Genomic DNA, 25,662 nt, shown 5'->3' with positions numbered 1-25,662 from the left:
TTAGTCACTGTCCTCACCCATCCAGCACCTTCCCTGTTCCCATTCCATCACTACATAGTCATCATTCCACCACCACACCCAGACCTTTTATTTTTCTCCTTTTCCCCTACTCCCTGCCCCCTACCCCATCTCTTCCCTGCCCTCCCCTAATCTGCAGCACTTCACTGTCTGCCAACCACACCATACTATCCCTCCCCCAACGAATCCCAACCTCCTCATTACCCCCACCCAGTCACCACTCCCATCATGCACTGGTGCTATTGCTCACAGTGTGGTTTCAGTTGCCTGATGCTGCAGTCGTGTGTGTGAGAGTTGTGTTTATGTGTGTGTGTGTGTGTATTGTTGACAAAGGCCCACCATTACTATCCCTCCCCCAACGAATCCCAACCTCCTCATTACCCCCACCCAGTCACCACTCCCATCATGCACTGGTGCTATTGCTCACAGTGTGGTTTCAGTTGCCTGATGCTGCAGTCGTGTGTGTGAGAGTTGTGTTTATGTGTGTGTGTGTGTGTGTGTGTGTGTGTGTGTGTGTGTGTGTATTGTTGACAAAGGCCTCAATGACTGAAAGCTTTAATTATGAGAGTCCTTATGTTGTGCCCAACTGCGATTCGGCTTCTCCGCTATATGGTGACGGGCAACTTTTCTTCTCATAATATTGTTACATTCCATCCTGGATATCCATTGTTTAAGTATATTGTGCGTTTTAGTCACGTGCTAAATAAGATAATACTCATGCATATACGCGGTAATGATCAGACTTAGGACTTTTGTGCTGAACCTCTCTCTCTCTCTCTCTCTCTCTCTCTCTCTCACACACACACACACACACACACACACACACACACACACACACACACACATATATATATTATTGTATCTATCAACATACCATTACTTTCTCGTTTGGTATGTTGATAGAGACAATAAAAAACACACAAAAAACACACAAATTTCAAGCTTTCGCAACCCAAGGTTGCTTCATCAGGAAAGAGGGATGGAGAGGGAAAGACGAAAGGATGTGGGTTTTAAGGGAGAGGGTAAGGTGTCATTCCAATCCCGAGAGCGGAAAGACTTACCTTAGGGGGAAAAAAGGACAGGTATACACTAGCACACACACACATACCCATCTGCACATATACAGACACAGGCAGACATATGTAAATGCAAAGAGGTTAGGCAGAGATGTCAGTCGAGGTGGAAGTACAGAGGCAAAGATGTTGTTGAATGACAGGTGAGGTACAAGTGGCGGCAACTTGAAATTAGCGGAGGTTGAGGCCTGGTGGCTAACGGGAAGAGAGAATATATTGAAGGGCAAGTTCCCATCTCCGGAGTTCTGATAGGTTGGTGTCAGTGGGAAGTATCCAGATAAACTGGACGGTGTATATACTGCGCCAAGATGTGCTGGCCGTGCACCAAGACATGTTTAGCCACAGGGTGATCCTCATTACCAACAAACACTGTCTGCCTGTGTCCGTTCATGTGAATGGACAGTTTGTTGCTGGTCATTCCCACACAGAAGGCTTCACAGTGTAGGCATGTCAGTTGGTAAATCACATGGGTGCTTTCACACGTGGCTCTGCCCTTGATCGTGTACACCTTCCGGATTACAGGACTGGAGTAGGTGGTGGTGGGAGGGTGCATGGGACAGGTCTTACACCCGGGGTGGTTACAAGGGTAGGAGCCAGAGGGTAGGGAAGGTGGTTTGGGGATTTCATAGGGATGAACCAAGAGGTTACGAAGGTTAGGTGGACAGCAGAAAGACACTCTTGGTGGAGTGGGGAGGATTTAATGAAGCATGGATCTCATTTCAGGGCAGGATTTGAGGAAGTCGTATCCCTGTTGAAGAGCCACATTCAGAGTCTGATCCAGTCCCAGAAAGTATCCTGTCACAAGTGGAGCACTTTTGGGGTTCTTCTGTGGGAGGTACTGGATTTGAGGGGATGAGGAAGTGGCTCTAGCAATTTCCTAATAGCTATTAGGAAATAGTGGCTATTAGGAAATAGCTAGAGCCACTTCCTCATCCCCTCAAATCCAGAACCTCCCACAGAAGAACCCATTAGGAAATAGAAAGAACCCATTAGGAAATTAATAAAATAAATAAATAAAATAAATTAATGATAATAAGCAGCTGAAACAGGTGCAAAGAACTGAGCTACACCTATGCAGCTGGTTCATGGGACTGGTTGGAGGATTTGGGGCACATGCAGATACGGAACAGATCTATTGATGGACTAGCTTTGGATGGTAAGGACTGTCTATGAAGGCCATAGTAAAACCTTTAGCACACAAGGCAAGGAACTGCTTTTCACTACAGACGTGCTGCCCACAGGTCACCCAACTGTTAGAAAATGACTTTTTATGTATATTTGCATGTGGGTATGAATGTGAGTGTATATTAATTCTGAACTAATTAGCTCTGGAGGAGGACATCACACGGAAGCTTGGTAATTTTTCCAGACTTGTTAAGTGTATATCAACAATTCAGTGCCTCAGCTATGTGACGACTTATCCTTATAAGGTAAAGTTAGATTCATTAGATGATAGTGAACTACATATTTCTTCTGTATATTTTTTGTAAGTATTACTGTTATCTCAAACTAGAATAGACTGTTACAATTAATTTTGTCATATGAGTGAAAGATGCAAGGGTGCAGACCGCACAGATATTTCCATTAGTTTCTAGTATCCTATAAATACTTTTTATCAGTAGCCCCAAATTATTATTCTGTAAGACATAAATGAGTGAAAATATGTAACAAACATTAGCTCACTGAGTTCTGTGACTACAAAACTGCTAATTATTCCTGCAACTGAACTATAATTGATTTCTTCAATTCAAGTCCTTGTTAAAACAGTCTGCAAAAACTTACAATTTGATGGAATTTATCACTTCCTGTTAGTATATTTCACTTATTGAAGATCTTATAGCAACAAACTGTATTAATTGTATAAATGAGCAGGCTTCCTTGGCCAGAGTAAGTTGAAAAAAAGTTGTTTTTGGATATTCCTGTACTGTTTGATAAGAAACCACTTTCATTTCATCATGAGCCCTCTAATGGGAAAAAACCACCAACACTTTTGATCTGATTGATTTCCTATGGTAGAGGGAATGGTTCCGTCTTGTGAACAGAGTGTAGTCTGCTGTTGCCTATTGCCTCACTTGACGACTGGTAGACATTCGAGAATAGTATAAAAATTCTTCTGAGTGACATTTAACTCATGCAAGACATCAGGTGTGTACCAGCAATTTTTTGCCATTAATACTTGCATCTCTAACTGTCAGTGTGACCTGCTGGGCTTTAATAACTGGCAGCATGGATGGTGAAAGCCTATAGCCAACTTCTCTATTTATACTCTTTATGAATGACTGCCAATCATCACTCATATTTAAAGAGGAAATATGCAACAACAGGTCCCCACTTCTTCCATCACAGGAAATCAATCTAATAACACTTCGATCTCTTTCCAACGTAAAAAAAGGGGCCACACACACACACACACACACACACACACACACACACACATACTTGTTTTCAAACTGATGCCAAGGATGAACAGTGTGTTTTCAAAGTCTACAGTGTCATGTTGCTGAATTCATTTGACTGTAAATCATGTCACTGAAAAGTTTTCTGAAATTTTTGCTAGTAATGTTTCTAAACTTGGCTTTTATAACAATATACAAATAACTGAGAACATGTATTATTCTTATGACAGGCTACATTCTGAGTGCCTTCTCCAAAAAAGCAAGCCTAATTGCTAAAGCAACTTAAAGCGTCTCTATCAAGATATCTCCAATATACAGTCAATGCAAGGAAGTTCATGTGCAGAACAGGTAACTTAAAATGACAGTTATAGAAACAGTTATCACCAAATACAAAGTAAAATGATAACAACAAGCTCTATGTTTGGAGATGTTAATATGAACATACAAGTGATACATAAGCTATGTAAAAGTAGTAATATTTCATACAAAGAAATGAACTGATATTCATTTCTAATAAAATAAAATAAAAAAAAAATGCTGACACTATGCAGTGTCTATTAGATATACATTAAGAATAGGTATACATTATGAATGAAAAGCAATTACAATGGGAGCATATAATACAAATGAGCTGCACTTTTACTTTAAATATATTAATCTTAACATTAATACTAACTTGAACATTGTTTGGACTGCTACAATGGTATTGCAGTCTGCAAGAGTGTCTTCTTCTGCTGAATTTGACATCTCTTTATTTACAACAACAACATTCTCTGCTAATGTAATTCCAGCACGCAGAAGATCATCAAGGCTGAAAGAAAAGTTTTAACTAAGAAAAATGCATTAATTTTGTTATATACAGGGTGGTTGTAGTTAAGCTTTTGCTACTTCAGAGGGCCACCATGAAGAATGAGTGATTATAGGACAATGAAACTTTGTGGAAACATTTGTAAGGACATGTGAACGAAAAATAATGAATAAACCATTTAAAGAAACAAATTTTAACTGCACAAAATGTTTATATTACAGGATACAAAAGTTGCTCAGTGTGATGACCATTTGCATCCACGACTGCCTGGAAGTTTGTACAGACACCATTTCACAAATGTTCACAAAACTTCTTGGATGACACAGCTTGTGTGCTGCTTGAAGATCACACACTGAGTTTCCACAATGGCAACAGTAACTTCTTCAACAATTTGTGACATGATTGGCCATCAGCCTCTCCCAGAAGCAATTCCCAAATTTCCATTTAATTTGAACTTCTGAATCATGCTTTTCAACACTGGTACAGAAAACTCTATTCCTGTAATGTGTCAATACTTGGAAAGAGCAGCAGCACTATTGCTGTTGTTTTCATAAAACAGCCTTACAATTAAAGCTCTGCTCACCTTGTCACAACCCTTGTTGACTGTCTGCAACTGTGATGCACAAGATGCTTGTGTTCCAACTCTATATTGTTGTACCTGTAGCAGTACCGGTGCCTAACAGCAAGTCATGACACTAACACTACTAATGACGCAAATCTTGCAGTGCAGGCTGAACATAATTCCTATCAAATTGGGTACCAATATGGTAAATATTTTTCCATCTACACTGGTTCAAGTAGCAAAAGTTTAATTATAACCACCTCGTATATAGAAAACACTTGGTTTCTCTTGTACAAAATTTGGAGCTGGTCCTAGATTTCAAATAGTAGATTCAGTAACAACCTGCTGTGGCTGTAGCAGAATAACAAACATGGCAAAAAATGAAACTTGCCAGTGGCTGAGTCTATAAATGGTATAGACTTTAAAACACATACACAGTAGAAACCCTATATAAAGCAATTGTCAGGGGACGTGCCTTCTTCTGCTTTATAGCGTACCCACAGTACATTGAGAGAGAGCTGTGTAATGACATATTATGCATAGAAAGTTAGGATGAACACATAATGCTATATTACAAATACTGTATGAAACCGTATTTAAATTTAAAGAACATTAGAAGTACAACATATCAGAAACTTACCAGAGTACAGCAATTACACAAACTTCACTTGAATGTCAACTAAACAATTACAAGAGTTTCGAAACAGCATATAAAGTAAACTATCGAATACAGTATGATAATTTACAATACTTCCTGCAAGCTACATTACACATTACTCTACTGCTTCATGGAAGTCAGTTAGCTTTCTATGATGGGGCATTTCACACAGTTTCCTTAATGTGTGTTGCTTAGGCTCATCAGGTGCAACATTTCAATTTGGCTTGGTTCACTTTGTCGCTACATACACATAATCATTTTATTTATGTTGTCCAATATTTGACATGTACTGGGAACATCATCTATACTTTCTTCTTCAGTTTTATCATACTTATCCTCAACTGCTTCACTAATCTCATTTCAAACAGCATCAATAACAACCTTGTCATCTATTATTTCCGAAATTGGTTCTTCATTGTCAATGACTACTGAACAGTTCAAATGTAGAACATCACATGGAGACTGGATGTCACTGCTGTTTAAATTTATGTCATTATAGCCGTCATCTCTTGTTTTTTCTTCTATAGAACACTTGTTCCAGCAGTTCCTAATAGTGGTCGGACTGATGCTTTGCCACCAGGCCTCCTGAATATGCAACATTCTTAAAGTTTACAGATTTTAAGAACATTTACATTTCCCCAACTGCATTTACTATTGAAGTAACTATTGAAGTAACTTGAAACACGTTGGTAAAAAAGCCATACGTCATCCAAGCATACTTTGAATGCCTGTAAGTGAACTGAAATAATGACATGTTTACATGCTTGAAACATACATACTATACAAAGAGGTGTCAGTTTATGACTGTGTGATTTATCTGTGGCAAAGAGAATTGTTATTCTATCTTGATTCATTTTCAAACCCATCTTATTTCCTGATTTTATCTTTGTATCCAAATTTCTGGTTGGAAGCAATAGATAATAAAGCACCATTTCATCACAATTATGCTCTTGATGATCACTTAAATTTTTATCTATCATTACTTTGGGTAGACTTTCAGGAAACTGTGAAGAAGATTCACTGTTGCAAGACCCTGCTTTCCTTCAATGGTCGTTTGGTGAATTCCATGGTGATATTTCCATCTTGAAAATTATCCATTTGAAACTATGAAATATACTGAGAGTGCAAAAATCATTTATAAATGATATTTTATTTTGGGAGACATACTTTGCACTGCATTATATCTGAATCCATGGTATGTTCCACTTCTACTGTATTTTATTGTATCAAATACAGAATTCAATTGAGAACATGATTATAATCACAGAGAGACAGAACAGACAGTATGTGCTGTCTTACTTTCAGTCTCTCTGCAATTTTTCCACACATTTAGTCCTAATTTTCAGTTAAATTTTAGTGCCCAGGAGATGGAAAGCCATCTTTTCCCCTACATGTATCTGAAAAACGATAGACAAAAAAGAGATAATATTGGGTGATTGCCTGACATCACAATCAACTCTACTGTGCAGCAGAAACATGATGGCAATGAAAACAATTAAAAAAAAAATTAAACTAACGGTGAGTCAATCCTGGTGTTACCAGTCAATTGTAATGTTCTCTGCACATCTTGCTGTCACATCTCTGATGCTGGTTAATTAGTTAGTTAATTAGCCAGTTAGTTACCTGTTCCATAGATCATTTCAATGATTCTTTTATTGAAATGATGTGGAATGATTCAGTTTACTGGATATATATACATGTTTAGTGTTGGCATTAATGACAATGTCACTTTTCCTTCTCATTCTACTCATGAAACTACAATGAAAAACAAGTTGGCAACCCCCCCCACATCAGCTTTGAAATAGCAATAAATCGGTAAACTAGGTAGAGTTGTCCAGGAGAAATGATTTTTGGTTAGATTTAAGGCTTGCTTTGTTGCTTGTCAGGCATTTTGTGTTATTGGGCAAATCATGAAAAATTTTTGTTGCTGCACAATGAACTTCTTTCTGGGCCACTGACAGCTTTATTAATGGGTAATAAAAGCATTGTTTTCCTTTTATGTTGTAGATATGGCTATCACCGTTCTTTGCAAATTGTGATGTATTATTTATGACACATTTCATTAGTGAATATACATATTTTGATGGTACTGTTCAAATGCCTAATTCTATGAACAACCACAAGTGAAAACCACATATTATTCTTACTTCTTGTTTTTGTGCAATCAGTACTTTCTCTTTAAGTTATGAGTTACTCCAAGATGTTACTGATTGTAAATATACAAAATATGTAATGGTTTGATTCATTTGTTTTCAATACTACACAATACATGAAGAGCAAAAGTAGCTGAATTTAATTGTCTGAGAAGCTCAGTAATACACTTCTTCCAGTTCATGAAGAGCAAAAGTAGCTGAACTTAATGGTCTGAGAAGCTCAGTAATACACTTCTTCCAGTTCAAGTTTTCACCAATATACACCCAAAAATCTGGTGCATTCTACCCTATTTACTGACCCCTGTTCATATTGTACATAAATTGTTGGTATAAAGACTAAATTCCGCCAAAACAGGTCATAAAGGCCCAACGGTACCGACTGACTATCATGTCTTCCTCAGCCCACAGGCATCACTGGACACGGATATGGAGGGGCATGTGATTTGAACACCACTGTCCCAGGTATATGTCAGTTTAAGAGACTGAAAAATTGTTGGTATGACTGTTTATTGTACAGAACTGAATACAATGTGTTTCCTCAATATTTAAGGAGAGTCCATTTTCTGAGAACTACTTCATAGTTCTTTGAAAAACTTCGTCAACATAACATCTGTTCTGTCACTTTTTCTATAAAGGAATTTATTATAACACTAGTGTAATCCACAAAAATGTCAAGTGGATGGTCATTCACTGAAAACTGAACCATGTGGAACTCCCCCAAGCCACTAAATTTTTTTTACCCTTCCAACATGATTCAGCACAACTTTTTGCATTCTGTTTAGTAATTACGACGCAAACCAGTTGTATGTAAGGCCATCAGTTTTATAAAACTTGAGTTTTTCTAAGAAACTAACAAATCTACACATCAAATGCCTTGGGAAGATCACAAAAAATACCAGTTGGTATTTTATTATTCAAGGCTTATGTTGCTTGCTGAGTGAATGTACCAATAGCATTCTCAGTCATGCAACCCATTTGGAATCCAAACTGAGATACACTAAGTAGATTGTTTCTATTTAAATGTGTGACTCCCCTTGAGTAAATTACTTTGTGGAATATTTTAGGAAAAAAGATATAAAGAAGAAAACTGGATGATAATTATCTGAGTCTTTCTTGTCAGCTTTCTTATGAAGAGGTTTAATAATTGTGTAATTTAACCTGCCTGGAAAGATTCCCTGCGACAGTGATGCATCACATACATCAGAGTGATGCATTTCGTATCATTAAGAACATTACTTATTAAGTTAGTACGACTTTTCAGAATTCTGTTTGGAATTCCATTAACAGTATATGAGCTTTTGTTTTTTAAGAATTTTTATAATTTTATCAATTTCAGTGAAGGATGTTGCTGCTACTTCTAGTTCTTTAATGTTTTGTGGAATGACATTTTTAATATATTCTCTTGCTTCTTCAGCTGAACTACTTAAACCTATCTTGTTTTCCCACTGCTGGCCATGGTTGAATACAGTACTTCATTTACTCAAGATGTCCACGTTACAGCTCTTCTCTAAAGTATGCAGTACTTTAAGATCATTTTCTACTGCAACACTGTGTCCTGTTTGGTCTATATGCTTGTCTACAGCTGAATTGTTAGCTTTATTTATTCTGAAACAGTCAATATATGCTTTAAAACTGGTTTTAAAATTTCTGCCTGTTTGGCCAATGTAGTATTGGTATAATAACTGCATACCACTCTATAAATTCCTGATTTACTTAGTTTCTCCACAGGCTCGGAGATGTCAGGTATCAGTTTCTTTTCAAGTTGTTAGTGGTAGCAAATGTGATTCTGATATCTTTCTCTTAAATGGCCACCAATTGTGGTATAATTATTTATGTAGGTTTTTGTATGTTGTTGTGAGTGGTGGCCTTTCTAGTCATTTGTTTTTGTTTCTCATTATGTGTTGTGAAAGTGCATGTATTTCACATTCATGATAGTCATTATTAGGTGCAACAGATTTCACTGTGTCCATTACTGTCTCATAGCCTGCAGCACTAAGTGGGAATATCTGTGTTCTGCTTAAGAAAACACTGAATGCAGCTCGTTTGTGAGCACTGGGATGTGTTGAGGTGTTATTCGTGACACTGTCTATGATTGTTAGTTTCCTGTGTACACTGATGTTCAGGATCTGGTTTGAATTCATTATTGTCATGTATAAAAAATTTACTTTGTTATCTTTCTTATGTTCTCGAAGCTGTTATTTCTTCTTCAGTGCCCTTATGTAGTAAGAGTCTGTTTTCTACATATCTGCTGCAGCACGCAATTTTCACAATGATGTCACTGTTGTCCAAAAGTTTAGTTTCAAGATGGTTAATGAAAATTTCTGCAATTATTACACTGAGTGGACTCTGCACTGATAGTCCTACAGCCTTTTCATACATTATGTCTCTGAATATGAAATAGCTGTTGGAGACAATAAGATCTAATAATTCTATTAGCTCAACTATTTCAGCTGTGGATATTGTTTGGTATTTTAATAAATTACATCTATCCTCTGACAGGTATGCTGCTGTGTAAGTTTAAACACCATGGGAAATAAGCTTTGCATTTTCCCCCCTAAACTGAATGAAGCTTTTTCGTGTCTTTGTAGCCTGGATCACACAAAAAATCGGTTTTTCAGGGGGCCATAACTCGGATGCTACTGATAACAGAGATAAGGCATCAACTAACTATTTTGGATACCCCTTGGCCTGGTGCCCAGAGACAAGTGGTACATCTATCAGAGGAACTGGCTTACTGTAGATATCCTACAGCACAGGGTCAAAATTTAAACATTAAATATTTTCTCCAATCCAGGAAAATTGAGCAAATCTCTTGGATCTTTTGCATTAGGTGTGATCTAGGGTGGACCTCAGGTGGCTTAAAAATCACCATTTGTTATTGGACGGTTCCTGAAAAAACCTCAAAAAACCATGATTTTTTGGTATGAAAAGTACCAGTTGTGGGGACAATGATTTTTGGGTGTAAAAAGTACCTGTTGTGAGGATGCCACTCCAGTAATTTCTGTTCACGCCAGATTGGACAGGTAGCTTGGAAAATTTAAAAAGGGAAATGGATAGGTTAAAGTTAGATATAGTGGGAATTAGTGAAGTTCGGTGGCAGGAGGAACAAGACTTCTGGTCAGGTGAATACAGGGTTATAAATACAAAATCAAATAGGGGTAATGCAGGAGTCGGTTTAATAATGAATAAAAAATAGGAGTGTGGGTAAGCTACTACAAACAGCATAGCGAATGCATTATTGTGGCCAAGATAGACACGAAGCCCATGCCTACTACAGTAGTACAAGTTTATATGCCAACTAGCTCTGCAGATGATGAAGAAATTGAAGAAATGTATGATGAAATAAAAGAAATTATTCAGATAGTGAAGGGAGATGAAAATTTAATAGTCATGGGTGAATGGAATTCGGTAGTAGGAAAAGGGAGAGAAGGAAACGTAGTAGGTGAATATGAATTGGGGCTAAGAAATGAAAGAGGAAGCCACCTGATAGAATTTTGCACAGAGCACAACTTAATCATAGCTAACACTTGGTTCAAGAATCATAAAAGAAGGTTGTATACATGGAAGAAGACTGGAGATACTGACAGGTTTCAGAAAGATTACATAATGGTAAGACAGAGATTTAGGAACCAGGTTTTAAATTGTAAGACATTTCCAGGGGCAGATGTGGACTCTGATCACAATCTATTGGTTATGAACTGTAGATTAAAACTGAAGAAACTGCAAAAAGGTAGGAATTTAAGGAGATGGGACCTGGATAAACTGAAAGAACGAGAGGTTGTACAGTTTCAGGGAGAGCATAAGGGAACAGTTGACAGGAATGGGGGAAAGAAATACAGTAAAAGAAGAATGGGTAGCTTTGAGAGATGAAGTAGTGAAGGCAGCAGAGGACCTAGTAGGTAAAAAGACGAGGGCTAGTAGAAATCCTTGGGTAACAGAAGAAATACTGAATTTAATTGATGAAAGGAGAAAATATAAAAATGCAGTAAATGAAGCAGGCAAAAACGAATACAAACGTCTCGAAAACGAGATTGACAGGAAGTGCAAAATGGCTAAGCAGGGATGGCTAGAGGCCAAATGTAAGGATTTAGAGGGTTATCTCACTAGGGGTAAGATAGATACTGCCTACAGGAAAATTAAAGAGACCTTTGGAGAAAAGAGAACCACTTGTATGAATATCAAGAGCTCAGATGGAAACCCAGTTCTAAGCAAAGGAGGGAAAGCAGAAAGGCGGAGGGAGTATATAGAGGCCCTATACAAAGGCAATGTACTTGAGGACAATATTATGGAAATGGAAGAGGATGTAGATGAATATGAAATGGGAGATACGATACTGTGTGAAGAGTTTGACAGAGCACTGAAAGCCTTGAGTCGAAACAAGGCCCTGGGAGTAGACAACATTCCATTAGAACTATTGACGGCCCTGGGAGAGCCAGTCCCAACAAAACGCTACCATCTGGTGAGCAAGATGTATGAGACAGGCGAAATGCCCTCAGACTTCAAGAAGAATATAATAATTCCGATCCCAAAGAAAGCAGGTGCTGACAGATGTGAAAATTACCGAACAATCAGTTTAATAAGTCACGGATGCAAAATACTAACGCGTATTCTCTACAGACGGATGGAAAAACTGGTAGAAGCTGACCTCGGGGAAGTTCAGTTTGGATTCTGTAGAAATATTGGAACATGTGAGGCAATACTGACCCTACGACTTATCTTAGAAGCTAGATTCAGGAAAGGCAAACCTACGTTTCTAGCATTTGTAGACTTAGAGAAAGCTTTTGACAATGTTGACTGGAGTACTCTCTTTCAAATTCTGAAGGTGGCAGGGGTCAAATACAGGGAGCGAAGGGCTATTTACAATTTGTACAGAAACCAGATGGCAGTTATAAGAGTCGAGGGGCATGAAAGGGAAGCAGTGGTTGGGAATGGAGTGAGACAGGGTTGTAGCCTATCCCCGATGTTATTCAATCTGTATATTGAGCAAGCAGTGAAGGAAACAAAAGAAAAATTCGGAGTAGGTATTAAAATCCATGGAGAAGAAATAAAAACTTTGAGGTTCGCCAATGACTTTGTAATTCTGTCAGAGACAGCAAAGGACTTGGAAGAGCAGTTGAACTGAATGGACAGGGTCATGAAAGGAGGGTATAAGATGAACATCAACAAAAGCAAAATGAGGATAATGGAATGTAGTCAATTTAAGTCGTGTGATGCTGAGGGAATTAGATTAGGAAATGAGACACTTAAAGTAGTAAAGGAGTTTTGCTATTTGGGGAGCAAAATAAGTGATGATGGTCAAAGTAGAGAGGATATAAAATGTAGACTGGCAATGGCAAGGAAAGCGTTTCTGAAGAAGAGAAATTTGTTAACATCGAGTATTGATTTAAGTGTCAGGAAGTCATTTCTGAAAGTATTTGTATGGAGCATAGCCATGTATGAAAGTGAAACATGGACGATAACCAGTTCGGACAAGAAGAGAATAGAAGCTTTTGAAATGTGGTGCTACAGAAGAATGCTGAAGATTAGATGGGTAGATCATATAACTAATGAGGAGGTATTGAATAGGATTCGGGAGAAGAGAAGTTTGTGGCACAACTTGACAAGAAGAAGGGATCAGTTGGTAGGACATATTCTGAGGCATCAAGGGATCACCAATTTAGTATTGGAGGGCAGCGTGGAGGGTAAAAATCGTAGAGGGAGACCAAGAGATGAATACGCTAAACAGATTCAGAAGGATGTAGGTTGCAGTAGGTACTGGGAGATGAACAAGCTTGCACAAGACAGAGTTGTATGGAGAGCTGCATCAAACCAGTCTCAGGACTGAAGACCACAACAACAACAACAACAAGCGGGGAACCTCATTCCAATAAAAATTTTGGCATGCAAACAAATTCATGCTTTTCTGTGCTGAAGGGGCGCAGCAGAGAGACAGTGGTGGTGGAAGAGAGAGGAGATAGTGCCAGTGGGAGAGAAAGAGAGGAGAGACAGTTTTGGTGGTGGTACAGAGAGAAAGTGTCAGTGAAAGAGAAAGCGAGATGATGACAATAGCAGTGGCAGCCAAACAACAAGGAGATATTAATGGTCAGTGAGAGACAGAGGCAGCAAAAGGTATAGAGAGATGGATGGAGATAGAAAGGGGAGGAGGAAAAGAGAGACACAACAGTGAAAATGAAAAATAGAGATGAGTTGACACCATACATAGGCTTGGAAGGTCTGGACCCTCCCAGAATGAGGAACTCCAACACATAAGCATATGGGGGGGGGGGGGGGGCTGGGTGTACATCTTGGACAGAAATTTTAAGCACTTGGATATAGCGGAAAATATAAGTTGGACCCTTCCTCTCCACCCAAGCCCCCTAGAATTTTTGTTCCTAGGTATGGTGGAGACAGTGGCAGTGACAAAGAAGGACAAAAAGAGACAGTCTAAGTAAGAGAGGATACAGTGTCAGTGGCATGGCAGAAAACTGATGTGACTTACAAACTTAAAAGTCTGGCTGCATGTGTCATTCAATAATGAAGTACTGTAAGATGTATGTATGCCCCATTTAATTTTATTTTTTAAATTGGTTTAACTTAGTTTCACTTCACTTCAAACCAAATGGCTAAGTATTATACTGAACTGTGCTTTGACAAGAGAGCTGGTGCCAATAATTCTCAGACATGGAGAGTTCCATCCCCACTGACTCCATGGTGTGGCCACACAATACAGTAAATAGACATCAGTGCACTTGAATATGAAGTGCTGTGAGTCATGCAATGGGGAGCATATTATAACCTACTTGCCTATAACACTATCAATGGCCGTTTGCAAGCCTTTTGTTCATGAAATGCTTGAATCATAGCATCAAAGTCTTGCTGCACTGCCAAATTATATATACAGTTTCCAAGGTTCCAAAATCTCTTAGATGTTCATGGGTAGCTGATCTGATACAAATTTTAACATGAGACAGAGTGCTGAAAGACCTTTCAGCTTCAGATACAGTCATCAGAAGAGTGTAGATGTAGTGTAAAAGATGCACATACATTCATCTACTTTTGCAAACAAGCTTAAAATTTTAAACTCGTGCATCTTATTCAAGAGTTCTAGCGGTTCCAAGTTTGAAGTATGAGGTGTTTTCAAATACTTAATTTCTTCTAAATCTCTTGTGGGATCATAATGGTATTCATTGATAAATGACTTGCATGCCTCAGTGACCTGATGGTCAGTCATCTTTAAGTATGCCCATAAAACACAAAAGTTTCACCTAAACTCTTCATTGTTTTAATTGGATTTTCAAGTTAGACACTAGCCTATCAATAATGATATAGAATACATTTATTTTCAATAAATTTTCAATAAACTTTCTGAATTCACATTTGCCACTTCATTCCTGGCTTCAGTATGAAATGATTTCCACTTCTTAGAGTGCATAGCTGGACATTCAGGATCTGCACTAGCAATAACTTTAGCTCAGGGAGAATGGTGTCCCAATTTTTGTGAAGGTATTTTAAGTCAAAAGCAGCTCTAAAAGCAGCTTACCTCAACATCAATGTTAGCATTTCGAGCTTTAGTAATATGCTTCTGTAGTCAACTGATACTAACAACTTTAGTTAAAGGGATGCCATGATTAAACACTTGAATGATCCCACATAATCCAAAACACCAAGGAACACAGATCGTGTTTCAGCTGACAATTTAACTTACAGAGAGTTCCAATAGCAATGGTAATCCTATTCAGATGAGCTGCAAATGGTACTGAAATATCAACCAGAGCATTCTAATGGGAATCAGGCACAGAATATAATGAACTTCCAATAGTGTTTCATAACAGATGGACTCCTACTGAACAGATTGTATAGAAGATGAATCACTCTGAATAATTTCTCTGCTTCATTATGACTCTCAGCTGCATGTACTCCACAAAAGGCTATGACAACCACACAGAGAAAATTTTGCAAGAGGATTTCACTGAAGAAAATATGCCTGAGCTCCTTAGCCTTGAATACTGTTGGCAAAGCTACTAAATTATAATGACATTTCACAGCTACTTATGTGTACTTTTGTTGGGGAAATGTTTTGGTAGGATTTCCAACAACATTTAAAGAAAGCATATTTTTGAATCCGTCACATGGTAGTTGTAGTGCATGATGTCTAAATAAACTATTGTGCACTCAAGACTAAATGTTGAATAGAACTGTATGTTACAATAGCAGATTGATTTTTGTCAACTTAGTGCCTTGGTGAGGGGTGGCTCCGGACCCTTGAGAAACTGTGCCCTCCATGAAACTTGGGCCCCAGGGATTTTGCCCCCCTTCAATCAGGCCTGCTATTGGCCCCATTACTGCACTAATCTTCGAGTTTCTTCCCTTATGTATAATGAATATGTTTTACTGGACTGTTTCTTTAGTTTTTCATTGAACTTCTGTATGGGATTGTGTGAGATTTTCTGAAATATTCACATTTGTCCATTATAAGTACTGTAGAACCTTAGCCAGCTTAAAGTATCAGTTTATTACCCTCATTAAACTTCTGGCTGATGCTTTAAGCAACTGGTTTCCCCTCCTTAGCAGCTTTTATTGGATCTTTGTTTAAATGTTATTTTGTAATTTATTAGCTTTGGGACTAATTACTGTTTCTTCATTTTTATTAACTATTGCAAGATCAGCTGCCATTTTACTGAGCAAATGATGTCATTGAAGTTATTCTGAGTAAGTTCTGGTTAACAAGACACAAGGAGCCATAGAAATCGAGGTGTGGGAGTAACAGTGTTTTGATTGTGGTATACAGAATCTGGCAGATCCAATGCTCAACTCTGACTTTTGTAACTTAGTGTCAGTGTTCTTTGACATGTCTGCTTCAATGACTCACTAACAGTATATGCTCAGTATTAATATATATTTCTCAAGTTCTCAGCTCAATAAATATTGTTTCTTCACTAGCAACATTATATGCATGTCATTTATTGTGGCTGCAATACCCATGAGTGGTGAACCTGAGAAGAAGGACACCAAGCAGGAGGTTACCTGTGAAATGACAATGCTGGCAGCACCAGACCATGTTTACCAGGACAGCAAATTGGTGATACGGTCAGTGCAAATACTGACCTCCATATTCAATCGAGTCCAAATAGTGGATTTCTAACTGGACTACCAGCTTGCAAATCTTCTATTCTGTTCACAAATATTTTGCTCACTGTTGACTTCATCTCAACTGCACCACAAAACAAAGTGGAGGTGCCACCATATTTGGCACAGCTATCAGATTTATGCTTTCGTATGCCAGAACTTTCTTTCACTGCATATGGCATTTTACGTGAAGAGTTACAGTTTGTACTGAATGTCAACCCTTTGGGTGTTCATGCAAAGGTTTTGGTGTTTTGACACTATTACATCTGAACAAAATAAATATCAACATATGAAAGACAGTGTTTGCAAAGAGTACAAAAATCTCAAGATCAATGCCTTCAACAAGCACTGCACAATGAACAAATCAGTGAAAATTCAAAACCTAAAATTATTAATGAGAAAAGTACACTTAGACTGAATATTAGTCTACAGATTTATACAAGGTTGTGTGTGTGTTTTCCTTTCTTATAGTCTGTTATAGTCCCTATTCTCTTCATACACGTTATAATATGGTATTTATACTATTTTTTTACACTCTTGTCCACATAGTACACATTCACACTCTTCATATGGTTCATGGAATTAGTTACTGACTAATATTTATGAGAAAAGTGTGCATTGTGAGTCTTGTTGTCACATGAATCTGGTTCCTACATTCTCTGCTCCAGCATAGGTGGTGTCTTGTTGAATTCTATGTCTGTCTCTTTCTTTGTCTGGTCCAAGATGTTAATCATTTCCTGATACAGTCATGTGGAATGTAGCCAGTGTTGTAATATAATGTACTCTATGAAATAAATATCTTTCATGAGTTCATATTGAAGCCGGAATGAGACTGTTTTTCCCACTTGTAGTACCCATTTTATGAACATTCTCTCAACTTTTTCTATTCTTTTCATACAGCCAATTTTCCCATTTTCCAAATGATCTCTATTCCATGCATTATGTCTGGCATGTATCTGAATGGGAACTACAACAATTAAAGGGCAGCTAAGCAAAGCTGCCAGAACCAGTGACATGACCCTCACTTCACATTGACAGAAGCTGCAGTTTAGCAACAATGAAGTTAACAGCATGACCCCTTCCATACATTACATACAAATACAGAAGAGGTATACTAACTTCCTGTTTGTTTTCCTTACTTCAGATAGTGCTCATGATGAGCCTGAAATTTTGGAGCACAACTCTCTGATCACGCAAAAATCTAAATTAACAGCATTATGGGAAAATAAAGCTAAGGTATGATTTGAAAACTGGGAGTCACTATTTCAAATTGTGTTTGGTGAATAAGGAATTGGATGCCACTAAAATGCAACTTAAAAGATTACAAAAGGATCATACTCGCCACCAACTACTATCAAAGAATTGCACAGTATATCCTGCAACTGATTCCCAGTTACTAACATCAAAAAGCAATAATGCCACATACAACATACGCCATCACAGCTAAACAACTCCTGGCCCTTTGATCGCACAGAAATCCTGCTGTTTAGCTCCTGACAAATATGCCACAGCAAAAAGGAAATTGATAAACTGCTACATGTGGGGATAATTTCCAGTTCCACTGGCCCTGGGAACCACCAACACTCATGTGGTATAAAAGTGTTTTGATTCCTATGTATACTCCCTAGGAGATGCAAGGTGTATCTTTGATGTTTGGCAACTTAGCAGCAATGCTCTTCTGACATGTCTGTTACGCTGACTCACTACTGGCATGTGCTTAGTATTAATGTATATTTTTCAAATGTTCAATAAATATTATTTCTTAACCATAATCAGTACATTCATATCATTTACTGTAGTTGAAATACCACAGAGGTAACTGAACACAACACAAGAAGACACACGTCATGAAAGTAAAGTGAATGATTATTTAAATTTTGTTTGTTAATATCACACTATCAAACAAAGTGAATATTGTTTAAATCTCAACAGCTCCCTCAATAGGATTCTCTTTCTCCACAGGATAACCACATCACATACCAAGACTGTAAAGAACAACTTTAATATCTATCTGTGCTTCAGTTAAGGTTTGTACTTCAAAACATGCCACTTCATTAAATAATTCAAATCAACAAAAATATTCTGACTAGTAGTGGTCACCAAAAAACCTTTTGATATTTTTGAAACAGTCATGGTCAGTTCCGTCAATATGGCTTTAAAATGAAAGATCACTGTGCATGATAACTTACATCCTCAACAGGCTGGGGCTATGCCAATCGGGAATTGAAACACAGTGCATACAAAGTCACAACACAATCATAAACAATTAGCTTTACCACATAATCAAAGATGAGTGATGTCAGGCATTACTGATAGTGAAATATTAATTAATAATGGATGAGCAAATAGTGCTTTATCCCTCTGTGGCTAAACTAGGCAGAATTTGAGCCAAAATCTCTATTTCTGTTTATGAGGTCACTTGCTTGTTTTAATCTCAACAGCTCCCTCTATAATACTTTCACAGCAATTGGAAGTGCATGCCAGAATATCATCTAGTTATATTCCATTGGATGAATGGTACCAAGGCAATGTACTGAGTGATGTATGACATGTGACAACAGAAGGGGATGCTGCAGACTCTGTCTTATACAAACCAATATCATCCTTCAAACACCCTAAAAGGGCTCAAATGTTAGATGGTTCTGTGTACGGAATTCTACAATACACTCACTACTATGCACTATTATTGTTTAAATAGCAACAGCACCATGGCTGTACTACAGACATAGGCAGAATCTAAAAATTTCAAGGTAGTTATGAAAAGACCTCCAAATCTTCAGATTTTGCATACCCCTTTCATTATAAACCTATACTAGTCAATCAAATTTTCATAGCACAACCATATCTGAACCACCTCTGCTCTCTCCACAAAATGATTTCATCATACATTTTCTATTGCCAAATCCACATTTCTCAAACAGAAAGTCATCTCTAACAAACTCACTGTCAGTGGGATGTTAAGCCCTAATCTTCCTTCTTTCTTCCAATGTACAAGCCTCGACGCCCGACAACTGGAAGTGTACTCCAAGCACCACCCAATATACTTACTGTTTACTCTTTTCACTCTTTATGCATTGATAAGTGTTATATTTACATACTGGCTATGAGGTATAAATCCTCTAACAATGTAAAAAAACTAAATAAATCTCTGCCCAAACAGGCCATTAAGGTCCAATGGCACTGAACAGCCATCATGTCATTCTCAGCCCACAGGCATCATTGAATGCGGATATGGAAGAGCACGTTGTCAGCACTCCTCTCTCTTGGCCGTATGACTGTTTACAACACTGGAGCTGCTACTTCTCAATTAAGTAGCTCCTCAGTTCACCTCATGAGGGCTGAGTGCACCCCACTAGCCAACAGTGCTCAGCAGACCAGATGGTCTCCCATCCAAGTGCTGTCCCAGTCCGACAGCACTTAACTTTGGAGCTTCAGAGATCTGATGGGAACTGGTGTTACCACCACGGCAAGGCCATTGGCAGCAATGTAAAAACTTTTGTCAATAAATATTAAAATCCTCCTGATTCAAACAATTTTTCCTGTAACTAATAATTTTGTCTTGAGCATTATTATTTACAGGATTAACATCTTCTGCTCTCACTTCTCATCTCCTGATCATTAGCCAACAAGCTTCTTCTTCTTCTTCTTCTTTTCTTCTTTTTTTCCAGCCACCAAGAGTGCATACCAAGACAGAGAACACACATGAAATGCTCGTGTTTTATCTCCCTAGATGTAAACAGAATACCTGATGACAATCTGAAGATTAAACTGGTTGTGAATAAAGAAGTATTTCTTAGTATTGAATTAGGAAATATTTAAATAAACTACGACATTTTTAAATACAAGATAGGCCACAATCATCATAAAATATAATGTTTTTCTAATGGTACTCAATTTTAATCTTAGAAAAGTACACAATTTTCAATATGATTTATCTTAGGCTTGCAAACTCAGTGTTCATTGAAAGGATAAAAGGCTTCACTTACACAAATAAAATGAAAGCACAGATATGCCCTTCCGCATTACAATATCTTGACACAAAAGAAATGAGATTGTTTGCAATTCTTAGGAGAAATTTGTTGTGATGTATTACAATGAGACTGCTTTTTCACCTTTAACTGTGGCAAGTTTCATCAAAATCTAACTATATCCCAGTAGTTAGGCAGTTTACTAAACATGTGTTCTTGTGCTCTGCTGGGAGATGAAAACAGCGAAACTTCTGGATAACATCATAGAAAATTACACAAAAAAATGTTTTGACCAGTGCAAGTAACAAATGCTGGTATATGAGTACTCAAATAATCTTATTTTCACTATTTCAACAATACGGGTGAGAAGTGTAGGGCCCCTCTAGTTGGGTCAGGGTGCACTATACTTCAGATGCTGTTGCCCAGGTAGCTGACCATGTGTGGAGATGCACACAAGTTTTTTTTAAAGAGACTCACTACTCAATCCAGATAATGGTAGATGAAGGAGACTGCAAGGTGCTAGTGTAAGATCTAAAGAAATGCTTCCTCATCTCCATCCCACAGATAACATTATGAAAATTATAATGATCAATTGCTGAAGCATTTGTAATGAAGTGCCAGATTTTGAAGCAATCTAAAGTTACAGATTCCATTTAATATTAGGTACAGAAAAGAGTCTAAGATTTGAAAATGACAGTTGTGTGATATTTTGGGCAAACGTAAGTGTATATCAAAATAGGCTAATTAGAAATGGAACTGGTATATTCATCACAGTACACAAGAAACTCAGATCTGCTGAGATAGAAACTGAATCTGTAAGTGAGATTGTTTGCACAAGACTCAGTATCCAAGGTGAACATAAACTTACAACTGGGTGGTTCTATCAACCAGCACCCTGTCCTTAGACGTGACCAAAAACACTGGAGAGAACCTCAGCTTGATATGACCTTCAATCATGCTGTAATCACTGGAGGAGATTTAAATCATCCAACAATCAACTGGGATAGTTACAGTTTCGTAAGGGGGGGGGGGGGGGGGGGGGAGACAAGTCATTCTGAGAACAACATTAAATGCTTGCTCTTAAAAATACTGGAACAAATAATTCTGAAGCTCACTCATGACTGAAATATATTATACATAATGACAGCATACAGACATCATCTCTTTCACGATATCCACAATGAAAGTGGTATCAGTGAACACTATGCCACTGTTGTAACATGATTACCAAAATACCAACTACATCTACATCCAATTGTAACAGTTATTAACGTTTCTTCCTATTCCACTAACATATGGAGCATCAGAAAAATGTTTGTTTAAATGCTTCTGTGCATGCTGTAATTAGTGTAATAATCTTCTCACAATCCCTAGGTGACTATACGCAGATGGTTGTAGTATATTTCTACAGTAATCATTTAAAGCTAGTTCTTGAAATTTTGAAAGTAGGCTTTCTCAGGATAGTTTACATCTGTCTTCAAGAGTCTTCTTGTTCAGGTTTGTGAGCACACGTCAAACAAACCAGTGACCATTCATGCTGCCCTTCTCCACATGCGTTCAATACCTCTGTTAATCCTATTTGGCCTGGGTTCCACACACTTGAGCAATATTCTAGAATGGGCTACATGCGTTATTTGTAAGCAATCTCCATTGTAGAGTGATTGCATTTCCCTGGTATTCTAACAATAAACTGAAGTCTTCCACCTGCCTTACCCACAACTGAGCCTATGTGATCATCCATTTTGTATCACTACAGAGTGTTACACCCAGGTATTTGTACGAGTGTAGCTCATTGATATTATTGTCATAGGACAGTACATTTGTTTTGATGTATTAATTATGTAATTTTACATTTCTTATTTAAAGTAAGTTGCAAATCTTTGCACCACTGTGAAGTCTTATCAAGATCTGACTGAATATTCATGCAGCTTCTTTCAGACAGTACTTCATTATAGATAACTGCATCGTTTGTAAAAAGTCTCAGTTTACTATTAATATTGTCCCACAAGGTCATTAATATACAACATGAAAAGCTAAGGTCCCAACACATTTCCCTGGGGCACACACAAATTTAATTCTACATCTGACAATGTCTCTCCATCCACAACAACATGCTACACTATCCCTACCAAAAAAATCCTCAATCCATTCACAAATTTCACTTGGTATCCCATATGATTGAACTTCCGACAAAAAGCACACATGTGGTACTAAAACAAGTAGAATGATTCATATGTTCAGTAAACTAGATAAAAGGGGCAATAATGTCATCTGCCAAGGAGGAGCTTGAAACATTCAGTCTACAGCAGAGATTGGTTACTAAACATTCATGTGATCCATTCTTGAACGTAGCTCAATTGTTTGGTTCCATACTAAATAAGACTAAAATAATGTGTTAAACATATGTGAAGAAAGGTGCCATGAATGATCACATGTTGGATCTACATGGCATAAAGGAAATAGTGTTCATACCCTCTAAGACAGATGTCAACTAGCCCATGAAAGCATACTTACAACATGTACGAGTATACTACAGCCCCCTATGTATAGTTTCTGTGGGGGTGGCAAAGACAAGATTAGACTAATTACAGTGCGCATACACAGAAGTTTTTATCAGTTATTCTTGCTGTGCTATACATGAACAGAATAGCAAGGACCCTGAACACATGCAGTGAACCTAACAGTGGTTTGCAGAGTACAGATGCTGAGGCATATATATGTAAGTGAACATATCTGGCAAGTACACAAATTTTCTAAATAGTCTCACAATCATATACGAGTGATGGACATCATATCACAACTACATGGGCTCCCCTTTTTGATTTTTGATGATAGTAGGTGAAAAGCTAGATCTTTAATATTTTATGAAAGTGCCAAATACGCTATTTAAAGCAAAATAAAAAAAATTGAGATGTTTAATTATAATATTTACATATAATGTAACTATACTAAAAATGTATCCTTTATCCTGCTAAGAAATTGCTTTACTTACCAATCAATGGAACCAAGCATCCAATATACTAGAGGAAAATAAGATATCGAGTCAAGGAAGGCAATATCTGGTCTTCGTTCCAGCAGTAAAATGATGGGGTTCAGTGAAGTTTTGGAACGAAAGTGAGCTCGAAGAGGAATTATAAAATTGTAAATTCCATTGGATGCATAATCAGCAGCTAATATTATTGTCTTATTTTGCCAGTTATACTCTTTGGCATTTCTATAGCTGCAGTGTTCACAGACCTAGAAACAGAATATGAAAGCAATTAGTCTCATAAAATGGGTGAACAATTTTACTGTTAAAGTTTATTCCAAATATGAAAAATCAGCATCAGAGAAATTGCAAAAATCTTATGATGGTGACATTTGATATCACTGACACTGCACTGACTGTAAAGCTCTAGAATTAAAGCATACCATTTTTACAAAATATATGTGGAGGATGACACTCTGGGAGCACCACTAGTTAATCACAGTGCATTGGTGTTGTCATGATCGTTTCGTTTCATCTTCATCGATGCACAAGTAGCCAAAGCAGCATCAAATAAAGGGGCTTGCACAGGCAGTCAGACAACGCCATAGGGGTACTATTTAGTGTGGAAATTTTCTGTCAGGTCTGCCACACAATGTGTCCATGGCCCAATGAACACATTCAGAGGGGTGGCAGCTCTCTTAATTCTAAACAAGTAAACTATATTTTGTGATGAGTTTCTATGGCTTACAGAGGGTTGCCACAAGTTTCCCAAAGTGATATTCCCTAATTTCCAGACGGTATTAGCATTAGCTTCTTCATCCTCTTCACATTGCTTTAAAGCCTCATCATACTGATCATGAGCACAGCGATAGTCCTGAATCGTTCTCTTGTTAACGTCAATTTTGAAGACATCGCCAGCTGATTTCACCTATCATATACCTGATGCACCCATGGTCTAGGGGTAGCGTCTTTGATTCTTAATCAAAACGTCTTCGGTCCCAGGTTCGAATCCCGCCGCTGCTTAAATTTTGATTAATAATCAACATTGGTGGCCGAAGACTTCCGGCATATGAAGTCGCCCCTCATTGTCCCAACAGCCTTGTCAAAGAGGGCAGAGGAGCGGGCAGGGGTTCAGGGCACACTCTTGTCCTAGGGGTGGGAAATTGCCCCTAAAGGTGGAAGAATCAGCAACGATCAACAGCATGCAGATGCAGAAGGCAATGGAAACCACTGCACTAAAGATACATAATGTGTATCCAGAAGACATGTGGTCTGCAATTGAATAAGTGTCATGATGATCTCTCCATTGACAAAAGATTCTGGAATAGTCCCCCATTCGGATCTCTGGGAGGGGACTGCCAAGGAGAAGGTTACCATGAGAAAAAGATTGAATAATCAACGAAAGGATAACATTCTATGAGTTGGGGCATGGAATGTCAGAAGCTTGAACATGGTAGGAAAACTAGGAAATCTAAAAAAGGAAATGCAAAGGCTCAATCTAGATATAGTAGGGGTCAGTGAAGTGGAAAGAAGACAAGGATTTCTGGTCAGATGAGTATAGGGTAATATCAACAACAGCAGGAAATGGTTTAATGGGAGTAGGATGTGTTATGAATAGGAAGACAGAGTGTGTTACTGTGAACAGTTCAGTGATAGGCTTGTTCTTATCAGAATCGACAACAAACTAACACTGACAATAATAGTTCAGGTATACATGGCCAACGTCACAAGCTGAAGAGATAGAGAAAGTATATGAGGATATTGAAAGGGTAATACAGTATGTAAAGGGATACGAAAATCTAGTAGTCATGGGAGACTGGAATGCAGTTGTAGGGAAAGGAGTTGAAGAAAAGGTTACAGGAGAACAAAGGCCTGGGACTAGGAATGAGAGAGGAGAAAGACTAATTGAGTTCTGTAACAAGTTTCTGCTAGTAATAGTGAATACTCTGTTCA

The 25,662-nt window shown here is 37.9% G+C and overlaps 1 protein-coding gene across 1 annotated transcript in view; it reads right to left on the bottom strand.

Annotated features, from left to right (window-relative positions):
• LOC124792676 (potassium channel subfamily T member 2) overlaps nucleotides 1-25,662 on the bottom strand; it is a 691,963-nt gene that overhangs the window by 82,597 nt on the left and 583,704 nt on the right. Inside the window, exons 17-18 of the mRNA XM_047257958.1 lie at nucleotides 23,734-23,978; nucleotides 4,164-4,298 (exon numbers count right to left, since the gene is read on the bottom strand). Coding sequence (XP_047113914.1) covers nucleotides 4,164-4,298; nucleotides 23,734-23,978 — 380 coding nt within the window. The remainder of the gene's footprint in view (nucleotides 1-4,163; nucleotides 4,299-23,733; nucleotides 23,979-25,662) is intronic.

Source organism: Schistocerca piceifrons, chromosome 1, assembly GCF_021461385.2.
Source record: "Schistocerca piceifrons isolate TAMUIC-IGC-003096 chromosome 1, iqSchPice1.1, whole genome shotgun sequence".
NCBI classification, from domain to species: domain Eukaryota; kingdom Metazoa; phylum Arthropoda; class Insecta; order Orthoptera; family Acrididae; genus Schistocerca; species Schistocerca piceifrons.
Note: the sequence above shows the minus strand (reverse complement) of the source record. Positions and strands in the feature narration are given on the sequence as shown.